Raw genomic sequence first — 22943 nt, forward strand, 5'->3', positions numbered from 1 at the left:
GTAGCTTCCAGATTTTCCAGAAGTAGCTGATGTTTTCAGAGAAGAACTGAGTATTAGGATTAGGGGGATTAGGTGAGATTCTTAATAATCTCACCTACTATAATCCTAACAAAATTCCATGTCGTCCGATCGAGCTCAAATTTGGCCAAAATGTGTTTCATCACTTCCTGATCACGAATATATGGGGGGCTAAGTTACGTTCCCGTCCGTCCGTCCGTCCGACCGGTCTTTGGAGCTTAATAGCTCCTAAACTAAAAGAGATATCGACTTGCGGTTTTCGTCAAAGGTTATATATCGGGTGAAAATTGCAACTTGGTACATTGACCCCCCACCCCCCAACCCTCCATCCGCCATTTTGAATACCCCCCTTTTTTTGTTTTCTCAATAGCTCAGCCCCTATGGTAGCGATCGGGCTCAAATTTTAGTATGTTATAGCTGGGCCTTAGAGCTTTCGATCAGTGCCAAACTTAAGATCCCCCGACCCCCCTGACCCGAGCTATAAGGGTAAAAAAAAATCTTAAAATGGCCATAACTCCTGGTCTAATTATCAGAATTTCAAAAGTAAGGGCGTTTTGAAAACCTCTCGTGAAATGCCACTTTCCCTTCTACCATCGCAAGTTCAAAAAACCACCGCCAGGGGCGCTATTTTTAAAAAGAAGATTTTTCAATTTTCTAACTTAAATAACTCAAAAATTCCTTTGTGAATCGGGCTGAAATTTTAGTATGTTGTAGCCGCTGATTATACCTATCAAACAAAAAATACTTAAGCCGATCCATAACCCCTGACCCGAGCTATAAGGGGTCAAAGTTCGAATATTGACCGGCGTCTATCTCCGGTTCTAATTAACATTTTGAGCTAAATTTTAGGTTTTTGCTTTCGTCTCGATGAACACTTTCAGATGGAAGTTCAAAAAGTCACCACAGGTGGCGCTGCGATACCGTCAAAATTCAACAAAATTCAAACTCATTTTTTAAAAAATTCATTTGTGCAAGTTAATCAAATTTTAGAGTGTTGTAGTCCAGTCTAGGACGTTTCCAAAAAACGGCATGGGTTCGCTGTGGTTATAATAAAACCGGAGATATGAGGGGTCAAAGTTCACGAAATTCAAAAAATCATATCTCTGGTTGTATTTGACCGATTTTGATGAGTATGGGCTCAAATCAAAGATCTCACCAAATGCTATAACTTTCTAGAACATTTGAACTTCGTGGGACCAACACCAGGGGCGCCACAGTCGAAAAACCAATTTCAATATCACATAACCTCAATTATCTCGACTATGGCTGAACCGATTTTGATGATTACTTCGACATAATTGTAGAGGATATTTGTGTCTACATTTCGTCCATACATCATTTTCCGCTCAGACTACGCTATCTATCCGATTTTGCCGTTTAAGTGTGAAAAAATTGACTTTTCCCATAATAACGCTTTGAAACCACTCTCAGATGCGAATTTGACTGCTTCTACTCGACTAAGACACTTAAAATACGGGTTTAAATGGAAAGTCTCACAAAATACAACAATTCTTTGATATAGTTGAAAATCATCAAATGAACACTTGGGGCGCTCTGGTCGAAAAAACGAGTTTAGAAACAAACAACCTCGATTATCTCGGCTTCTGATTAATCGATGAGATCAAGTTCTACAGCAAAATTATAGAGAACATTCTGGTCTACATTTCACTCATATATCACTTTTCTGTCAGTCCAGCAAAATCTGTTATATTTTGGTTTAAATACAAAATTTGTAAAATTTCACGAATTTGATTCAAGATAACTGAATGGCGTCCCACAACTTCAGCTCTAAATCGAATTAGACTCTGTTGGATCTTCTAAGGCTAGATATAAGACCTTTTATTGATTTTGTTTATCCGTTTCATTTTTATTGCTGATTTTCGGTCCGCGAGAACTGTCTCGTCGTTAAAGAGTTAAAAGTTTGAACAATGCGTTCTTAAAGGTCTTTTTTCGTTATTATATTACTTATTAGGTTTTATTTCTTTCTTTGCGTATTTTAATTATTGTATTAAATATCTTTGTTGTCTTTCTTTGTACCCTGCCAGGTTGTCACAGCCTGCCCTTTCTCTTAATTCAGTAGACACTTCCCGTAACTTAAACAAATTCTAAATATATGTTTGTAAAAATATTAGTACAATGTTGCTTTCAATATGGATTAATACTATCTATGAAGGAGTTTTCAATCATTTTGTCTGGAGATTGGTCAACAACATTAAGACGGAGATGGCCGCAAAGGGAGTGTGAACTGCCTGAATCAAAATGAATAATAAATATCATATCTACAATAATTAATAGAAAATATTGTAGAAACACTACGCTCCCTGGCACTTCCAGAATTTCATCTACCATTGCAGTCAATAACTCCATTTATACTTTAAATTTACGTTATTCAATTAGTATTCCTGATAAAAAATAGACGCATTTATATATAAATACTAGAAAAAGCATAAGTTAGGGATCCGCCTCATCCGCTTAAATCGCAAATTTGCCACTTGTGAGGGAATTGTCATAATTTCCCCCTCATTAATAATTATTAATTGCTGCTGTTTAGATCAAAAAGCATCCGCAGTCGTTCAGCAACAATTTGCATATGTGTCTTTTTCTCACTATTTGTATCAACACTTTGTTAAATTGTAAGTAATTTGTAATTGATCTGTTTTATGTGAGAAGAAGCATTTTGAGTGGAATTTGTTTTATTTTCAGTAACATTCCACACCCTTTGTCGAGACAAATGAGATGTTTAACTGGGAGGAAAACGACCCACTGTGAAAATTCCACATGATGTAAAATTCACACATGTGTGAACAATTCTAGGGTTAGAGCTGTTGTTTAAAACGGACATTCCTGAATTTTAGCTAATAAATCGGCCGAAAAATTAAAAAAAAATAATACAATTTTAATATTATCACTTTATTACAATTTAATTTAAATATTAAAAATTCACCTACTCATAGTACAACTCATCAGATAACAGTAAATAAAAGTAAACTTGTCCACCGAAAAGTGTGTGTGTTTTTTTTTTAAATCGTCTCCAAAAATCAGGCTCCTACGGTGAATTTTAAAATTTTAAAATGAAAATTTTAGAAAATAAAGTTAAATTGTTGTATCTTTAGAGGTAGGGTAGCGGCATTACTTATGGCCACATTAAGGGCAGAATCACATTGACAGTAAAATGCTCACCGTCACCGTCAAAGCCCTCATCGTATTTCTTTGATTTACGCATTTTCAATGTAATTTTTACGCAAATTCTCGATTACCGTATTTCCTTATCTCATACTCGGTGGCACTAGGTGAAAATAATATAAGAAAATTGAGGAAATAAAACGAAAATGCAATAAACGGTGAGTATAAAAACTGTACGAAAAACTGTAGCAAAAAATCCTACAGTTTTTGTGCTCACCGTTTATCGAATTTTCGTTTTATTTCCTCACTTTTCTTATATTATTTTCACCCAGTGTCACCGAGTATGAGATAATGTAACACGGTAATTGAGAATTTGCGTAAGAATTGTAATGAAAATGCGTAAATTAACGAAATACAGTGAGGACTTTGACGGTGACGGTGAGCATTTTACTGTCAATGTGATTCTGCCCTAAGGACATATTTGCTCACAGCTTCTTTTCTTTTTGACTATGTAAGATAAAATTTTAACTCTAATTTCTTTAAAGTACCTTCTTTCAATATATCATGGTGAATGTATTAGGAAATTCCCTTAAACCTCAGAAAAAGTATGATTTTTCCAAAAATGTAAAATTCATAACTTGTGGCCACTTTTACGAACTTATGGCCGCTCGTGGAATGACTTGTGGCCACAATGCAAAATGACGCAAAATAAACTTAGAAATAAAATATTTTAAATGCAAAAGAAAACAAAAAGATTTCAGGTAATTTCATAAATTTTTATTATTTTTTTCTTAAGTTTTTATAGTTTTTATTCATGATTGTAGCATTGTACTATTAATTTCTTCTCATCTTTCTATTCACTGAGACCCGCAATTCGTTTTTCATAATGAAAAATGCATATTTGACTGCATGAAAAACCCACCTCAAAATTCCCTCTGTCTCCTTTTGCAAGGACATTGCGAAAGCCTTCGTGGTCTGATATTTCTTCCGGATCCTTCCCGGAGATTTTATTAAGGAGAGTTGTGAGAGGAATGTGATACACCTGAAATACTTGTCGCGGCCATTACATTATCAATGCCTCTTAATGCCTGTGAGATGAATATTGAGGCTCTTTTTAGTTTTTTATATTTTTTTTACTGGTATCATTGTCCTAAAAGAGTGAAAAAGAAAAGTTAGGTTATCTGTAACAAAATACAAATTCATGAGATAAATCTACAACTCTCGAGGAATCTTGAAATCAGATTTTACACCACATCTATTTATAAACAATTTTATATTACAATTTCATTACTTACCTTAAATTTCATTAAATGTTTGCCAGAAAACACCGAACTATTGAATAAAAACAATACAATTGACAACTCTTCAAATCAAAATAGTGTCACATATAGTGTGAGGGCGCCACACGTCAAATACCGTGACCACAAGTCCGTAATCCTATCAATTTGGTCATAACTTATGGCCTCATTTTAATATCATATTTGTTGTTTAAAAATTTATCAAAATTTAATAGTAAAAGAACATATAGTTATTAAGGAAAGAAGTTTTGAAAAATAGTACTAAATATTTGCGATTGAAGATACAACATTTAGTTGTTAAAATTTTTAAGATCGTTGGTAAATTTCTTAACGATTTGACGTATTTTTAATCGTAATCCGCATCAGTAAAATATTTTCCTTAAATTGTTTCTTATTGTACCGAAATATTAAAGTAGGGTAAATGTGCCAAATTTCGGCATAGTTGCATGCAAGCGTCAAAGTCTCAAGTTTGAAGTGTAATATTTTAAATACAAAATGATTTTTTTTATTCTTTCTTTTGTAAGAGTGTTGCTTGGAACCTTGTAAAGAGTTTACCGTCTTTATTTACTCTAAAATCATTCTTAATACATTTTAAAATGAATAAAAATATAGACATAGCTATGTCTATACTTTGGTGCCCTATTTCGGCCACCTTCATTCTCATAGTTCCTTTCCCTTCAGGAATTCTTCCAATATCTTTTTCACGTCATCTCGTTTGCCGAAGCTACATTTTTTGTTATTCTTTTGCATTGTATAATCTCTAGAGTACGTAAAAGCTAAAAGTTCATGGAAATTCGAGGAACAAAAAAGGTGGCCGAAATTGCAAGCTGGCCGGAATTTGGCACACTTACCCTAAATCAATTTAAAATTTTCATTTAATGATAGCACATCAAATATTGGTAATTTTGTGGTTCTTTAAAATCATTTTGTGAGAAAAAATTGAAGATTTTTGCGAAGGGGCCACAAGTATAGACTGGCCATAAGTAATGCCACCACCCTATATGCTTAAGAGCTCGAATTAAATATTTCTTTATTAAGTTGAAAAAAGATGTCAAGGACCTATATGCTGTTTCTTAGTTGCGTAACCCACTTAACCCCATTTATATGAATGAAATCTGTATTGTATAATTTCAAAGAATTCAAAAATGAGTCAATTTAAAAAAAAATTGTAAGAAAAATAATGTCCCAGAGGTTTATTTTGTAATGATAGATACTATTTAATTATTGATTTTCTTTTTTCATAAAAAAGTAATTTTACAACTTATATGGTTCTTATTTTCTGTACCACTTTAAATCTACCTAGAACGAAATTATTTTGAAAGATTTTTTTAATATTGAATTTAGTTGCAGATAGATACAAATTTTCGTCAAAAAAGCGATGAATAAAAATTGTAAAAAGCATTTTTGCCTTTCTGTTACAGCGTCAACGGTAAATCAATTCAAATGAGTTCCACGCAATGGGTTTGAGGCCAGACTATATCTTTTGTCACTGCTGGACGCAGTAATCGTACCAGAAGTTGTCAGCGCGAATATTAACACAAAAAAAGTGGTGGCAGCTGGCATTGGATTCACCCGATTCACCAGTCATTCTCCGGCTCAGAAACACCAGTTCCCATTGTGCCATGTAAAAGTCATCACGTCTTGCACTACCATCAACAAATTTCATTCATCACTTTGAGTTTTTGTGAAGCTCTCACTCGACCATTTCCACTGGATTCTCATTCTCCAATTCTTCCTGCAAAAAAAAATCTACATGACTAGAGTGTGTTTATGAGTGGATAACGTGGAATATCTGTAAGAGTGATTTTTGGTGTGATCTAGCGTGCCAACCCAAGTAAGAAGTCAACAATGCGAATACGTGGTTCACCTTTTGGACGATCACTATATCAAAAATTGCTCCTTCTCACCGTCATCGCTATAAGCTTCATATTCTACTTTAAATTCATAAAATTCAGTTCAGAGCACCTCAATGCCAATCCAGAAAGCAATCTTGTGGACGTTAGCGATTTGGATAGCCTAAATCCTCTAGAGAAGCTTATACGGGCAGATCTATTGAAGCAGGAACGTGGATTGGGGGATCGTGGGAAATCTGTGGCATTAGTGGGTGCATCAAAAACGAAGGGTGATGAAGATGTCAAGAGAATAGCTCTCAATGAGGAACTCAGTGAACATTTGAGCTACAACAGAACAGTGCCTGATGCCAGAAATCCTCAATGTAGAAACATCCACTATGATCTCAACGATTTGCCCACTGCAAGTGTTATTATTATTTTCTACAATGAACCTTATTCGGTTCTAGTGAGAACAGTACACAGCGTCCTCAATACGGGTGACACAAGAATTCTTAAGGAAGTCATCCTAGTAGACGATGCAAGTGTGAATGTAGAACTCAAGGACAAGCTCGATTACTACATTGAGACACGTTTTCCCAAAAATGTTCGGCTTATCCGATTGAAAAGCAGGTATATAAATTACATTGATTTTTAGATAACAAAAAATGTAGCATCCATCCTGACCAAATTTTATTATTTTATTTTTAAGGACTATCACTAACTAAAAGAAGAAATACCATTACAATAATTTCAAGAAATATATATAGTATTGTTGATGCGCGAACTTAAATGAATATGTAAATACATCTTGATGCAACATTCACAATATATATCTGCATACATATAATATGCCCCCTTTTGCACCACCCACGAAAATATGGCATTAAAAATCATGAAAATAGGAAATGTTAGGAAAAGAATCAAATGCAAATTACAAATATAATGAGAAATAATCACAATTGTTCGTTATTGTCGTTTATAAGAAACCCTTTAAGGACGATTGGGTGACCGGTAGCGCAAGTTTTTTTTCCTATGGCCTTCTAGAAATTTAAAAATATGTTCTCTAAAAAATCTAAAAGTTTTCTAAAATGTCTTTTAAAGAAGTCAGAAAAAATGATTTTTTCTGTCCTCTAATTTTTAACTTCTTTAAATGGTTATTAAATATAAACAATCAACATATAAATTATGTTTAAAATTAACATAAAAATGGGTGGCAGAAAAACCCATACTGCCGAAATCACTAAAAATGAATTTTTTGAATGATTGTATAATCTGAAAGGGTAACTTCTTTCTTCTTCTGTGATATTCACACATCACACCTGAATCAACCTAGTTTATCGGCTTTTTATTTCTGAAAAGTCGCTGAACGGGTTCCAATTTCCAAATTGTGTACACCTCGTTTCAATACCACTGTGACATGTAGTCTTATTAACTTATCATTTTATGTACAGAGCGTGTGATTTATATAACAAAAAAGTACCTTGATTTACATGTAGACCATAATACTTTTTGATTTTCTTACGCTTCTAACATTAGAAAACAGTAAATGAATCATTTTCGGTTTGTTAACTTTTGTCTTTTTGTTTTTTCAAAAGCATTTCCTAATTTGTTCCTGTGTGAGTTTAGCGAATTAGATTTAGGTAGTTGTGGCGAATATTAAAGAAAAAGAATACAGAAGAAATTAATTGTTGCTAATGTATATCATTTAAATTTTATTTCTTTCCTACTTTCCTCCAGTTTTTATGAAGATATATTTTGAGTGGAAGTTGAGGAATAAAAAAATCAGTTTGTATGTCACTTGGAGAATTACTTGGGTAAAATTTCTGCTTGAATCATAAATTGGTTTGAAAAAAAATCAAAACAGTTACAATCTTATCGATTTCTAAGAATGTAATTTCATGATTTAATCAATTTCTTAGCTCCCAACTTCAGCTATTCCCAGCTCAGTAGGGTGGTGGCATTACTTATGGCCAGTCTATACTTGTGGCCTCTTCGCAAAAATCTTCAATTTTTTCTCACAAAATGATTTTAAAGAACCACAAAATTACCAATATTTGATGTGCTATCATTAAATGAAAATTTTAAATTGATTTACTTTAATATTTCGGTACAATAAGAAACAATTTAAGGAAAATATTTTACTGATGCGGATTACGATTAAAAATACGTCAAATCGTTAAGAAATTTACTAACGATCTTAAAATTTTTAACAACTGAATATTGTATCCTCAATCGCAAATATTTAGTACTATTTTTCAAAACTTCTTTTCTTAATAACTATATGTTCTTTTACTATTAAATTTTGATAAATTTTTAAACAACAAATATGATATTAAAATGAGGCCATAAGTTATGACCAAATTGATAGGATTACGGACTTGTGGCCACGGTATTTGACGTGTGGCGCCCTCACACCATATGTGACACTATTTTAATTGATTTGAAGAGTTGTCAATTGTATTGTTTTTATTCAATAGTTCGGTGTTTTCTGGCAAACATTTAATTAAATTTAAGGTAAGTAATGAAATTTTAATATAAAATTGTTTATAAATAAATGTGGTGTAAAATCTGATTTCAAGATTCCTCGAGAGTTGCAGATTTATCTCATGAATTTGTATTTTGTTACAGATAACCTAACTTTTCTTTTTCACTCTTTTAGGACAATGATACCAGTAAAAAAATATTAAAAAAAACTAAGATAAGAGATAAGATTTTGCCAGGGGTCAGTTCTCCATTTCGGATATTCCGATGCATCCAGGCCACCAATTGGGCCCCTTAAGCTTCCCCACTCCTATTCTATCTTATCCCCCGATACGGGTAGCCGCTCTATATCGCAGCTCTGTGTGGACAATCAGTGCCGTTACTATATCACAGCATCCCTTCTCGGTGTGTGTTTGGGATCAGTGACAGCGAATATTTGTATCGACTGAAGTACCGCTTTCATGTCGAAACTCGTTCTCCTACCAGCCTCTATTGTTTAGGCGGTTCACTTTTTTGCCAATATGCACCCATTGACATTACTATTCATTCATTCGCTGGACGAATTCAAAGCCGATATGGCATGAGAAATCTTTTTCTGCTGCTGCTCAGCTTTGAACCCTAGACCTCGCAGTCATAGAGCTACTACTCTATCCACTGACCCACTCGAGGCCCCAAAAAAAAAACTAAAAAGAGCCTCAATATTCATCTCACAGGCATTAAGAGGCACTGATAATGTAATGGCCGCGACAAGTATTTCAGGTGTATCACATTACTCTCACATCTCTCCTTAATAAAAGATCCGGAAGGATCCGGAAGAAATATCAGACCACGAAGGCTTTCGCAATGTCCTTACAAAAGGAGACAGAGGGAATTTTGAGGTGGGTTTTTCATGCAGTCAAATATGCATTTTTCATTATGAAAAACGGATTGCGGGTCTCAGTGAATAGAAGGATGAGAAGAAATTAATAGTGCAATGCTACAATCATGAATAAAAACTATAAAAACTTAAGAAAAAAAATAATAAAAATTTATGAAATTACCTGAAATCTTTTTGTTTTCTTTTGCATTTAAAATATTTTATTTCTAAGTTTATTTTGCATCATTTTGCATTGTGGCCACAAGTCATTCCACGAGCGGCCATAAGTTCGTAAAAGTGGCCACAAGTTATGAATTTTACATTTTTAGAAAAATCATACTTCTTCTGAGGTTTAAGGGAATTTCCTAATACATTCACCATGATATATCGAAAGGAGGTACTTTAAAGAAATTAAAGTTAAAATTTTATCTTACATAGTCAAAAAGAAAAGAAGCTGTGAGCAAATATGTCCTTAATGTGGCCATAAGTAATGCCGCTACCCTACGCCCAAAGTGATTTCGTTTTTTTTTATGCCACAGTATTTTGAGCTGAAATTCTATCTGACACAAAAATCTTGATTTTCATCCATCTGATATATGAGAAGCTCTTTGCATATACATATATAAATTCAATTGAATCTGTTTGATTTATACTATAGTGTGGGAGATTTTCATTTAATTTGATATACTAACCAGAAGAAATGCTTTCAATTAAATGGTAATTAGAAACGTATAAGATGTCATTAAATCCATATATAATTACGGGCATTGAAAACAGTTCACGGAAGAACTAATGCAATTTCTCCAAATAATGGTGGACTTCTTGTGAATTTTCTTTTTATTACCCTTTTTTTCATAATTTATGACAAACACCAAGTATTACATGCCTACAGATTGGAAATATTTTTGAATACTTACAGAATTAAATCTCAAGGCCAAAATAGTCTGAGACAGATCCACGAGAATATTTAGCTCGTAAAATTAAAAAAAAAGTCAGATAAAGAGACATTTTTATACAAATATCTCTAATCTTTTTTATGCTAAATTGCTAGTGTCTGATAGTTTGGTTTAAGCTAATCCTTCAAATATGGCTCTAAGATTTATTCAAAACTCATCAAGGGGTAACTCATTCCCATTTTTTCTGACAAAGGTTTCTGGTTTCTCGGGTTTCGCAATGCAATTCTTGGGTTTCTCGGGTTTCGCGATGCAATTCTTGGGTTTTCTCGGGTTTCGCATTGCAAAAAGTGGGTTTCTCGGGTTTCGCGATGCAATTCTTGGGTTTCTCGGGTTTCGCGATGCAATTTTTGGGTTTCTCGGGTTTCGCGATGCAGAAATTGGGTTTCTCGATGCAATTTTTGGGTTTCTCTGGTTTCGCGATGCAATTCTTGGGTTTCTTGGGTTTCGCGATGCAAAAAGTGGGTTTCTCGGGTTTCGCGAAGCGTTTCTCGGACAATTGACGAGGGTTTCTCAATATGAGTTACCCCTTGAAGCTCATACACTGAGGCTAAAGATCGTCGATTAAAGGTCCTTGAATAAATTTCCCTCATCTAATCCATTACTTCGAAATTATACAAACTAAATATTTTCGATTTTCGTCTTAAGTTTATTTAGATCTTTAGTCTATTTAAGGCTTTAATGAGTTATAGCAAAAAGTTTGTAACTCGACGTAATTGACCACTGTATTTTGTTTTGTTGTTATATTACAATCTTAATAAAAATTATTTCTGCCTATAGGTTAGGTCTTATTCGTGCCAGATTAGCAGGGGCACGAGCTGCACGTGGTGATGTCCTCTTATTTCTGGATGCCCACTGTGAATGTGTAGAGAAGTGGCTAGAACCCCTTCTGGCCCGTATAAAAGAATCACGAACTAGTGTTCTAGTACCGATAATAGATGTGATCGATGCAAAGGACTTTCACTATAGCAGCAATGGGTACAGTACCTTCCAGGTTGGAGGATTCTCCTGGAGTGGCCACTTTGACTGGATTGACATTTCGGCACGTGAGCGCGATCGTCAAGCACGGGAGTGTCCTGAGAAGAATGTTGATGTTTGCCCAACTTATAGTCCGACAATGGCTGGTGGATTATTTGCCATTAATCGTGAATACTTCTGGGAAATTGGCAGCTATGATGAGCAGATGGATGGCTGGGGTGGTGAAAATCTTGAGATTTCTTTCAGAGTATGGCAATGTGGGGGAACAATTGAAACGATCCCATGCTCACGTGTCGGACACATCTTCAGAGATTTTCATCCATACTCGTAAGTTTGATTTTTTGTTGTTACTTCTTTTTTTTTTGCTCTAAATTTCACCACAAACATTAACTTTTGCAGTTTCCCAGACAATAGAGACACTCATGGAATCAATACCGTTAGAATGGCACTAGTCTGGATGGATGAATACATAAATTTGTTTTTCATGAATCGGCCAGATCTTAAGGTAAATTCAAAGAAATCATTGTTATTCTTTTTTGTCTGAATTTCTAAATCCCTACTAAAATTATATAAACAAATATTGTATCGCTGAAGCTGTATTGTAAGATAAAATTAACCATTGCTCTATGTTGCCCTAAAAAATTATATATATATATAATATGTACATGTAGTAAAACTAGAATTTCTCAAATTTGCGAAAAATGAAATTGCAGAGTGTGTTTTAGTATATGAAAAATTAATTATTCGCTCTATAAATTTTCGAGTAGTAATAAAATTAATAACTGCTTACATATTTATATTTTATTTGCGAAAGAAATTTTGCGATTTACCATTAATTAGAAAATTATTAGAAAACTACTTTTCACATTGTCAATTGTCTTGTCATTCTGTCAATTAAAATTTTACAAAGTAATAAATACTAAAAAACCAGTAGTGATAAACTTAGAGTAGCTAAGATTCTTTACAGATGACCTCGAAATGCCTGCAACTCAAGGTGCTTGCAACTCGGAATGCGTGAAAATTCGATTGTTAGTTGAATTTTGGGGGTAATGACTCCGGCACACCTTTTAGATCAGGAAAATTTCATGAAGTCGAAATTCGAATCCTTTTTTTCTAACATGTTTTCCATATGACTATCTTATTCTTTCGCACAGCAAATTCGATTGAGGTAAATTGAATTTGGAATGATGTTTAAAAGAAGAAGAAGAGTAGAATAGAATGAGATAATCATATGCAAAACATGTGAGAAAGAAAGGGATGCGAATTTCAACTTCATGAAATTTTCCTGATCTAAAAGGTGTGCCGAAGCCAGAGTGGCATCGATTAAACTCTTCTTGCCGCTCGAAATGGGTTAAATTGATTCGACGCGATTCTTTTCCCCCAAAATTCAACTCACAATCGAATTTTCATGCATTCCGAGTTGCAATTGCAAGCACCTCGAGTTGCATGCACAAATAAAATTGAAAGGGTCCTCAGATAAGTCCTGGCTAAGTTAGACATAGATTTCTATCGTTTGTGTTACTTGGAAGGAAGAACATGAATACACAGTCTTTAAATCCTTGAAACATAGGGAAATGATAGTTGCTCTAGCAAGGGCGTACCCAGGATTTCAGTTAGGGGGGGGGGGGGGCTAAATCACAAATTTTGTTGGCGGGGGGGGGGGTACATAATTTTTACTTTGAAAAAAAAGACATAAAAAATAAAATGAGATAAAAAGTATCTATATATACAAACTGGTCCTACTTTTAACGAGAGATTATCCTATGCCCAATTTGTAGGTATTGGTTAAGGAACGATCATCAGTATTCCTCGGATCACCAGTACACTGTCTCCCTAATTATTGGCCAAAAATAAAATTAATTTTTAGAAATTATTCGCAACTTTTTACCAAATTACTATAGCAAGGATGCATTCCGTTAGTTCATATTTAATCTATAGAATCAACTATCTAAGAAACATCTGGTAAAGTCCCTTCCGATCCGTAGAACACAGTGCATTTTTACTATTACACCTATCTTTATTAATTTCTGATAATAATAAGCATACAACAACATTGAATAGTTTTAGGGGATGAATTAAACTAAGTCCTCGAACGAAGGATTTTGTGTTTACTTGATCATAACTTATAGGACTGGTCCGACTCATTAGCTAACAGGACATATTTGGTTTTTGGATTTCGGATGAATTTATTTCAAGAAATCTTGTCCATCGAAAAGTAATTTTTTTTTTTTCAAAAAGGTCTCCGAATTCCGAAAATCAGATCCCTAGAACTGAATTTTTAAAAGAAAATTTAAGAATATATACTTTTTTAAATGTTGTTTTTAATTATTTAAATGTTTAAATTTTATATGTCTAAGAGCTTGAATTAAATAAACTTTCTATTATGTTGTAAAAATATTAGACAAAATATGCTTTTTTTTAGTAAGTTTGACCTACGTAACCCCTTAAGGGGTTACATGGATCACGCAGTCTAATAACAGCATGTTTTCTTTCATTTTTGTCAACGTAATAAAATTATTTCAATTAAAGCCCTTAAGTATGTATAAATACAACATTTAAACTTAATTTTTTTTAATTTTTATTTAACTTTTACTTCTTGGAACTTGGCACCTAATTTTTAGAAATGTCTTTTTGAGAAAAACTTTGGAAGTCACGATAACTCAGTGTGGATTAATCTAACGTCAAAAAAAAACAAATTATTTACTATTAGACTATGAGTTAAACTAACTTGAACCATGGATTTTTTGTTGCTTTGATAACAAATTATTTTGCAAGACGACACAAAAATACGCCGAAAATCATATTTATGTATTAATAAATTTTACGAAAAACCCAATTTAATCTTTCTTTTAAAAGTCCTCAAGTTCAAGTACGGGTTTAACTCATCTGCTAATAGGAAAAAAAAACGGTTTTTAGGGTCAGATGAATCTACTCTATGTAATCGTTACTAACGAAAAGTAAGTTTTTTCAATAAACGTTTCCGACAATCAGGTCCTAACGTTTGAATTTTTATTTATTTTTTTTAATAAAAATGTAAAAAAATAGTTTCAATGTTATGATTTTATATGCCTATGAGCTTGAATTAAATAAAATTTTTATTATGTTGACAAAAAAAAAGTTAGAAAATATGCTATTTTCAGCCTTTTTGACGCGCATAGACCCTCAACAGATCAAAGTTCAAAGTCAATATACGACCTCAGCTTTAATTACATACATATTCTTAAATTTCACGTCTGACTGCTCCATTTGATGGCTTCAAATAAACTTTCGGAATCCTTGGTGCTTTTTTTTTTTAAACATATCTCCCGAGGAAATTAGAGGTCCATCATGACAAGTTTTTAAGATATCTTAAGGCCTCTACATATTGGAAATAATTTTCAAAAAAACAAATGCTTTTTAGAAGGAAATTTTCTGCACTTCTCTAGGTGGAAACGTCACAATTTTTGTCAAAAATGCAATTTTTGACGAAAACAGTTCCCAATGTGTATAGGCCATTAAGAAGAAAATTATTAAAAATAATTGGTAGAATCATTTTAAGAATCTTGCTTTCGTCTCATATTGTCAACCGTTAGTGCCAAAAAATACGATTTTTAGAAGACTCAAGGACGACTTTCCTAAAACATATTCTAACCAGGGCAGAGCATTCTCATACATTTTCCGTACTCATACTCTATTTTAACTTCATTCTTTTCGAAAAATGTATTACTGAATAAATTTATTATTGAAATTAGGTTAGAAAAAAGAAATCCAAAATAGTTACGAAATATTTGCCCATTTTTACACTTTTTTAATTCTTGAATGTAGTACAGTACGGACAAGAGCCTTGTCCTGCCCCCCCCCCCATTGGGCTTTTAATAGTTTTTGAGTTTTTATAAGTTCATTTTTGTATTGACCCTCTGCAAATGAGTACATAGTAAAACATCAAATTTGAGAAGTGACTAAATTTACAACTTTTAAAACCAGTAGAATTTTCATGAAAGTTTCGATCTCTATGAATTGAAAAATTAAGCCAATTTTTGGAAAGATTAGGCAAACCTGTCCACTATTTATTATTAAGAAAAATCTGCAGTAATTATCGCTGGCTGATACTGATGCTTATACTGATAAAGGTACTGATTATGACACTGGTCACTAACACTGCTTATTGAATTTCTGATATTTATCTTAATTATTAATTTTTTATTTTGTGGCGCTGTCTAGAGAGAATTATGCAAACCAAATATAATTTATACTAAATGTCAGGAGCTGATCTTAAACCTATCAGATCTCCCCTTTACTTCACACATATTACCCAATCGTTAACTTAATTATATTACAATTAGGGTAAATTAAGCTAATTCAGAACCTGCTCCAATTGGAAATTTTTCGCTACTCCAAATGGAAACGACACTGTTTTCATGATAAATACAATGCTAAATTACTATATCTATATATTTTCTATACCACAGTTTCATTATTTAGTTAATTTTGCTCCAAATAAAGCGAAAATCCATTCATATTCACAAATTCTAATTTGTTAATTTCTCAGAAAAATTAAAAGTGTACCTTTTCACCATTGAATTTTTCATCGATCGGCCATGTTTTCCAATGAAAAACACAATAAGGTGACCGTTGTTTATTCGTTTTATTTAACATTTATGTCATATTTCTGGCTAATTTTAGTTAAATTAAGTGCTAATCTTTATTGTTAACGGTACGTGAAGTTTTCAAATGAAATAATTACCTATTTCGTGAAAAAAAAGGGTTTTTCTAGTGTCTGCAAATGCTTCAATAGGAAACCTCGGAAATATGATTTTTTGGAGAGATTTTCTTATTGTTTTAGATGGAAAAGGAAAAAAGAGCAGGAATAAGAACAAATCCTACACTCAGGAGCTACTCAACAAGGTTTTAGAAGCCTTTCGTGGCGGTTTTACTTACACTATTTGTCTCCAATTAGAAACTTTCCCTTGTCTCCATTTGGATTAATTTGTTTCCAATAGAAGCATTTTACGCTCGCGTATTTTTCTTGTATTTAAGAAGTTTTCAAATTATATCTAAATAGTTTTCACTAAACAGTAACATTCTAGAAGAGTCAAGGAGCAAATTTATGTACAGTAGAGTCTCGCTATAGGCCATCGCTCTATAGTCCACAATTTATCGACCGTTGATTTCAAAACACTGATTTTAAGTTAGGTTATGTTTTTTAGTATGCGACATGAATAATCATTTTAATATTTTTGGCAAACTTTATTAAGTAGTTGTGATAATTGTGATCCACAATGAAGAGAGCAAGGACAAGTATCACAATCGCAAAGAAAGTGGAAGCCGTCAAGCAATTTCAATAGTAAAAGTCGTTGATAATTTTAAAAACTTACATGGACTATAGTGCGACCCAAGTGTCAAATTTGAAACCAAATATGGACTAGCGAGACTCTACTGTAATTCTCTTTAGAAAAAAAGGGACAGATAATCCTAACCGGCTTATGTAGGTGAAATTCTTAACGTGAGCTAGCTCGGAGTGCATGCAAATTCGATTTGGAGCTGAAGTTGGGAGACGCCATTCAGTTATCTTGAATCAAATTCGTGAAATTATACAAATTTTGTATTTAAACCAAAATATCAAGGATTTGGATGAACTGACAGAAAAGTGATATATGGGTGAAATGTAGACCAGAATGTTCTCTATAATTTTCCCATAGAACATGATCTCATCGATTACTCAGAAGCCAAGATAATCGAGGTTTTTTGTTTCTTAACTCGTTTTTTCATCCAGAGTGCCCCAAGTAGTCATTTGTTGAACTTCAACTATATCAAAGAATTGTTGTATTTTGTGGGACTTTCCATTTAAAACCCTATTTAAAGTGTCTCGGTGGAGTAGAGGCAGTCAAATTGGCATCTGAGTGGTTTCAAAGCGTTATTATGGCAAAAGTCAATTTTTTCACACTTAAACGGCAAAATCGGAGTGATAGCGTAGTCTGAGCGGAAAATGATGTATGGACGAAATGTAGAGACAAATGTCCTCTACAATTATGTCGAAGTAATCACCAAAATCTGTTCAGTGACAGTCGAGATAATTGAGGTTATGTGATATTGAAATTGGTTTTTTGACTGTGGCGCCCCTGGTGTTGGTCCCACGAAGATCAAATATTATAGAAAGTAGCATTTGGTGAGATCTTTCGTTTAAGCCCCCATTCATCAAAATCGGTCACATAGAACCGGAGATATGATTTTTTGAATTTTGTGAACTTTGACCCCTCATATCTCCGGTTCTGTTTTAACCACAGCGCACAATTGCACCATTTTGGAAACGTCCTAGACTGGACTACAACATACTAAAATTTCATTAACTAGCACAATGCCGTTTTTGAGAAAAATGACTTTGAATTTCGATGAATTTTGACGCTATCACAGCGCCACCTGCGGTGACTTTTTGAACTTCCATCTAAAAGCGCTCATCGAGACGAAACCAAAAAGGTAAAATTTAGGTCGCTATGTTAATTAGAACCGGAGATAGAGGCCGGTCAATGTTCGAACTTTGACCCCTTATAGCTCGGGTCAGGGGTTTTAGATCGACTTAAGGTTTTTTTTGTTTAATAGGTATAATCAACGGCTACAACATACTAAAATTTCAGCCCGATGCACAATGGAATTTTTGAGTTATTTAACTTATAAGATTTAAAAAAATTCTTTTTAATAATAGCGCCCCTAGCGGTGGTTTTATGAACTTGCGATGTTAGAAGGGAAAGTGGCATTTCATGAGAGCTTTCCAAAAAGCCCTCATTTTTTAAATTCTGACAATTATAACCGGAGTTATGGCCATTTTAAGAAATTTTTTTTGGACCCTTATAGCTCGGGTCAGGGGGGTCAGGGGACCTTAAGTTTGGCACTAATCGAAAGCTCTAAGACCCAGCTATAACATACTAAAATTTGAGCCCGCTCGATGCCACAGGGGCGGAGCTATTGAGAGAACAAAAAAATGGGGGTCTTCAAAATGGCGGAAGGAGGGGTGGGGGGTGGGGGGTCAATGCACCATGTTGCAATTTTCATACGATATATAACCTTTTCCGAAAACCGCAAGTCGATATCTCTTTTAGTTTAGGAGCTATTAAGCTCCAAAGAGCGGCCGGCCGGGAACGTAAAATAGCCACATATATATTCGTGATCAGGAAGTGGCGAAACACATTTTGGCCAAGTTTGAGGTCGATCGGACGACATGAAATTTTGTTAGGATTATAGTAGGTGAGATTGTTAAGAATCTCACCTAATATGAATTTAATGTGTTGAATCTTCTGTGAAAGTTAAAGTGCCTGGAAATGGTTTTGAATTAGGACATTTACCCTAGTTGTTATACTGAGATCGTAAAGAAACCCATCTATAATAATTACATTATTTATAAATAGACATAATAAGTGTGCCAAATTTCGGCATAGTTGCATGCAAGCGTCAAAGTCTTAAGGTTGAAATGTAATATTTTAAATACAAATTGATTTTTTTATTCTTTTGTAAGAGTGTTGCTTGGAACCTTGTAAAGAGTTTATCGTCTCTATTTACTCCAAAATCATTCTTAATACATTTTAAAATGAATAAAAATATACACATAGCTTTGGTGCCCTATTTCGGCCACCTTCATTCTCATAGTTCCTTGCCCTTCAGGAATTCTTCCAATATCTTATTCACGTCATCTCGTTTGTCGAAGCTACATTTTTTGTTATTCTCTTGCATTGTATAATCTCTAGAGTACGTAAAATCTAAAAGTTCATGGAAATTCGAGGAACAAAAAAGGTGGCCGAAATTGCAAGCTGGCCGGAATTTGGCACACTTATCCTATGTGTACTTTTTTTTTTTAGAATAACCCTGAGGTGGGCGATGTTACACATAGAAAAATCCTAAGAGATAAGATGAGATGCAAGAGCTTCGACTGGTACCTGAAAAATGTCTTCCCGGAAAAGTTTATACCAACGAGAGGAGTTCAGGCGTATGGACGTGTAAAGTCGCTATCATCTAATATGTGCCTCGATGATTTGCAGCAAGATCGCGAAATGCCTTTCAATGTTGGGATATACGGCTGTCATGGGCCCCATGTGGCTCATTCGCAGTTTTTCAGCCTGACTCGTGATGGTGTACTTCGCATAGAAGAAGCATGTGCTTCTGTCCAAGAAAGGTGAACTATAGTAAAAATTTACCTAAAATTTCTTTTCACTGAAATTTAACCTTTTTTTTTCAGCAAATCTTCCAAGATGTTCGTAATTATGTCGAGCTGCAACAAGTACAATTCCGTGAATGATCGGTGGGAATTGACAGCTGGTAAACAACTTAGGTATGTTAAATTGAATCTCTGCCTTGATTTGCGGGATCTCAAGGAGATGGACTATGTTTACGTAACTGAATGTGAGTCTGACAGTGAATCACAACTCTGGGATATTACGCACTGAGATAATTTACAGAACAAGCTGAGATTGTTTTACCTTCAATGGGTGCTCTTGCTGACTTCCAGAAAGAAAATCCAACATCACATTCTATTTGCTGTGATAACTGTTCTTTATGAAAATTCCTTCCAAAATTCCATCCTTCATAATATGCATTCCTAAAAATTAATTTTCATCGTCATTCTACCGAGGATTAATTGGGGCTTTTTAGGAAAATTTGTGTACACCATTTCTAGAAAAAAAAAGAGCTAGGAAATAACTACAAGATTGTGGTAACCATTTTTAAATACACTCAGTCCCGGCATTAAGTCGTTCAGGATTATGCACCTGACGGAATTATGCACATACAATTATGCAAGTTTGTCTACTTTTGGGAGTTAATTTATGAAATCATTTTTGAAATATGCCTGAATATGTGTGACGCGGGAAATTTGAAAACACTGTGCTTCTTTTGCAGAATAAAATTTAATTTCGTTTTTTAACCTAAAATTTTTAAATAATCTAACCATTTATTGAAGAACTCTGGCCATAAAGTACTGATTGTTAATGAATTTCCATTAAACAGTGGAATCTTTTTGTTTTGACTACTTTTACTCCGCGCGAAATTCGTTCAACGGCCGATTTAGGGTAAGTGTGCCAAATTCCGGCCAGCTTGTAATTTCGGCCACATTTTTTGTTCCTCGAATTTCAATGAATTTTTAGTTTTTGCGTACTCTAGAAATAATACAATGCGAAAGAATAATAAAAAATGTCGATTAGACGAACAAGATTATTTGAGAAAGATATTTGAGGAATTCCGGAAGGGTAAGGAACTATGAAAATGAAAGTGGCCAAAATAGGCCACCAATATTATGTCAACATTTTTATTCATTTTAGAATGTATTAAGAATGAATTTAGAGAAAATAAAGACGGTAGACTGTCTACAAGTTTCCAAGGAACACTCCTTACAAAAAAAGTAACAAATAAATTCTATTTGTATTAAGAATATTACATTTCAAACTTGAGACTTTGGCGCTTACATGCAACTATGCCGAAATTTAGCACACTTACCCTATTCAAAAGAAAGCCCCTGCGGGTATGCAAAATTTCTCGATGCATAATGCCATTTCGCACGTTTTTTTCGGTCCCGAAAATATGCATAATCCCGGAACTGAGTGTAATCCTCGTGAGCATGTTACTAGAGTATAGTGAAATCGAGAATACAGTCTTCTTAAAAATTCTTTTAAAAAAAAACATTAAGAAGAAAATCTATGCCAATTGATTTTCCTAATTATACATTTATTTAAATTGAAAAATTGCTTCCAAAATCATAAGACTGAAATTAAAACTTTATAGGAACACCCTCTAATTAAAATTAAAGTATAACTATGCAAATTTTCCTCTAAAGCCAAGTCATCGATGGTAGAAAAAAAATTAAGGATCATACATCGATTTATATTTTTATTTTCCCATGACCATATTAAACCAGGAGATGATTTTTCTTCTAAACAAAGTCGAATAACATGAGCATTTAATGATGTGTATAGGTGAAATACCAAAAATTGGACATTTCCACATATTAAAAAAAAAGTCAATGTAATTGAATTTTATGACGGATTTTTTTATCGTCTTGAAAGAACAATAAAAATAGTAAATAGTGAATAAGTTTATATTTATTTGGAACATCAAGAGAGAGAGAAAAGGTCCTTTTAGACTTGTGAACGAATTTTTTTGGGATCAAAAGTTGCCTTCCGGATATGATGGTAATTTGGCAGTACTTTTCGCAAGAAGTCTAGCTGAAGTGTGTGAGATGACTGCTTTTCCAATGCTTCCCGCTGCAAACAATTCTTTCCAGTGATCACAGTATTTTCAGGTAATTCCTGAGCACCAGTTAAGTGACATCCTGCCCCAATGACGCATCCATTTGAGATTTTCACATTTGCTGATACAGAAGAATGACACTCAAAAACATTCCTCTCACCAATCTTTAGGGCTTCAATGTGACATCCCACCTCGAAGACATTGTTGGCCCCAATAACCAAGACGGGGGTTCGATCACCGGATATCTGCTGTTCCGGAGGTATACGATGTGCTATTGTAACATACTCCTCCACTATACAGTTCTCCCCAATAATTATAGGGCCGGATTCTGCGATTATTGTGGCACTTGGATGAAGAACACATCCACCGGATATTGTTATGTCCCCCCGAAGAATTGTATCCTCACAAACAATTGCCCGTGGCATGATTTTCACCCTGTATACAAATGGATTTATTATCATCTAATCGTATTTCTATGCTGTATTTACAGTAATAACAAATATTTACTCACTCAGACTTATGAGTAGTCATTTCTTGAAGAATTTACAAGAGATTTCTTTTTTCTTTTAAAGCTGTACGGCCCCAGTCATACGTCCCTGAAGAAAATACACGGACTGTGTGGATGTCAAGAGACGTCCGGCCCCTACAAAAACAAAGAAGAGAAGAAGAAGAAAATACAAACTTGCGGCGAATACAAACTTTCAGGTGCACTGTAAAAAACAGTTTGACGAAAAAAAAGCTCACCGATATTTTACTGCTCGAACTCAAAGAACGTCCCTGAAGTATATACAAACTTGCGGCGAATACAAACTTTCAGGTACACTGTAAAAAACAGTTTGACGAAAAAAAAGCTCACTGATATTTTTTAACGGGAAATGAGGAAAAATGCATTTCTTATCATCAGGATAGCATCCACAACCACTTTAGACCCAAATGGGGGACCTGGGGGCCCATATTATGGGAAAATTCCATATTTTTTTCCTCTAAAAAAATACAATTTTCCTATATATGACCGAATACAATTTTGCAAAAAAATTAAAAATGCTATATTAAACCTTACTAAATCGACAGAGGGACTCTTCCTGAACATTTCGACCCATCTTCCAGACCCCTCTATAGGGTTGGAGCCCCACAATGGCCCCAAACGTACATTGCAAACTCAATTTTTCTTAATAATTTTTTGTATTTATTAATGAGG

The 22943-nt window shown here is 34.0% G+C and overlaps 2 protein-coding genes across 2 annotated transcripts in view; one reads left to right on the top strand and one right to left on the bottom strand.

Moving 5' to 3' along the window:
* Window positions 1-21586, top strand: part of LOC129801756 (polypeptide N-acetylgalactosaminyltransferase 1) — a 61484-nt gene extending 39898 nt beyond the window's left edge. The window contains exons 2-6 of the mRNA XM_055847060.1: window positions 5861-6901; window positions 11342-11866; window positions 11939-12044; window positions 19366-19679; window positions 19743-21586. Of these exons, the coding sequence (XP_055703035.1) occupies window positions 6288-6901; window positions 11342-11866; window positions 11939-12044; window positions 19366-19679; window positions 19743-19950 (1767 nt within the window). The 5' untranslated portion in view covers window positions 5861-6287 and the 3' untranslated portion in view covers window positions 19951-21586. The remainder of the gene's footprint in view (window positions 1-5860; window positions 6902-11341; window positions 11867-11938; window positions 12045-19365; window positions 19680-19742) is intronic.
* Window positions 21359-22410, bottom strand: LOC129801759 (dynactin subunit 6). The gene is made up of 2 exons (XM_055847062.1): window positions 22257-22410; window positions 21359-22180 (listed from the first exon to the last, which is right to left on the bottom strand). Exons 1-2 carry the CDS (start codon window positions 22274-22276, stop codon window positions 21634-21636), a joined length of 567 nt encoding a protein of 188 aa, XP_055703037.1. The 5' UTR covers window positions 22277-22410; the 3' UTR covers window positions 21359-21633.
* Window positions 22411-22943: the final 533 nt, after the last annotated feature.

The sequence above is a fragment of the Phlebotomus papatasi genome, chromosome 2, assembly GCF_024763615.1.
Source record: "Phlebotomus papatasi isolate M1 chromosome 2, Ppap_2.1, whole genome shotgun sequence".
Taxonomy (NCBI): domain Eukaryota; kingdom Metazoa; phylum Arthropoda; class Insecta; order Diptera; family Psychodidae; genus Phlebotomus; species Phlebotomus papatasi.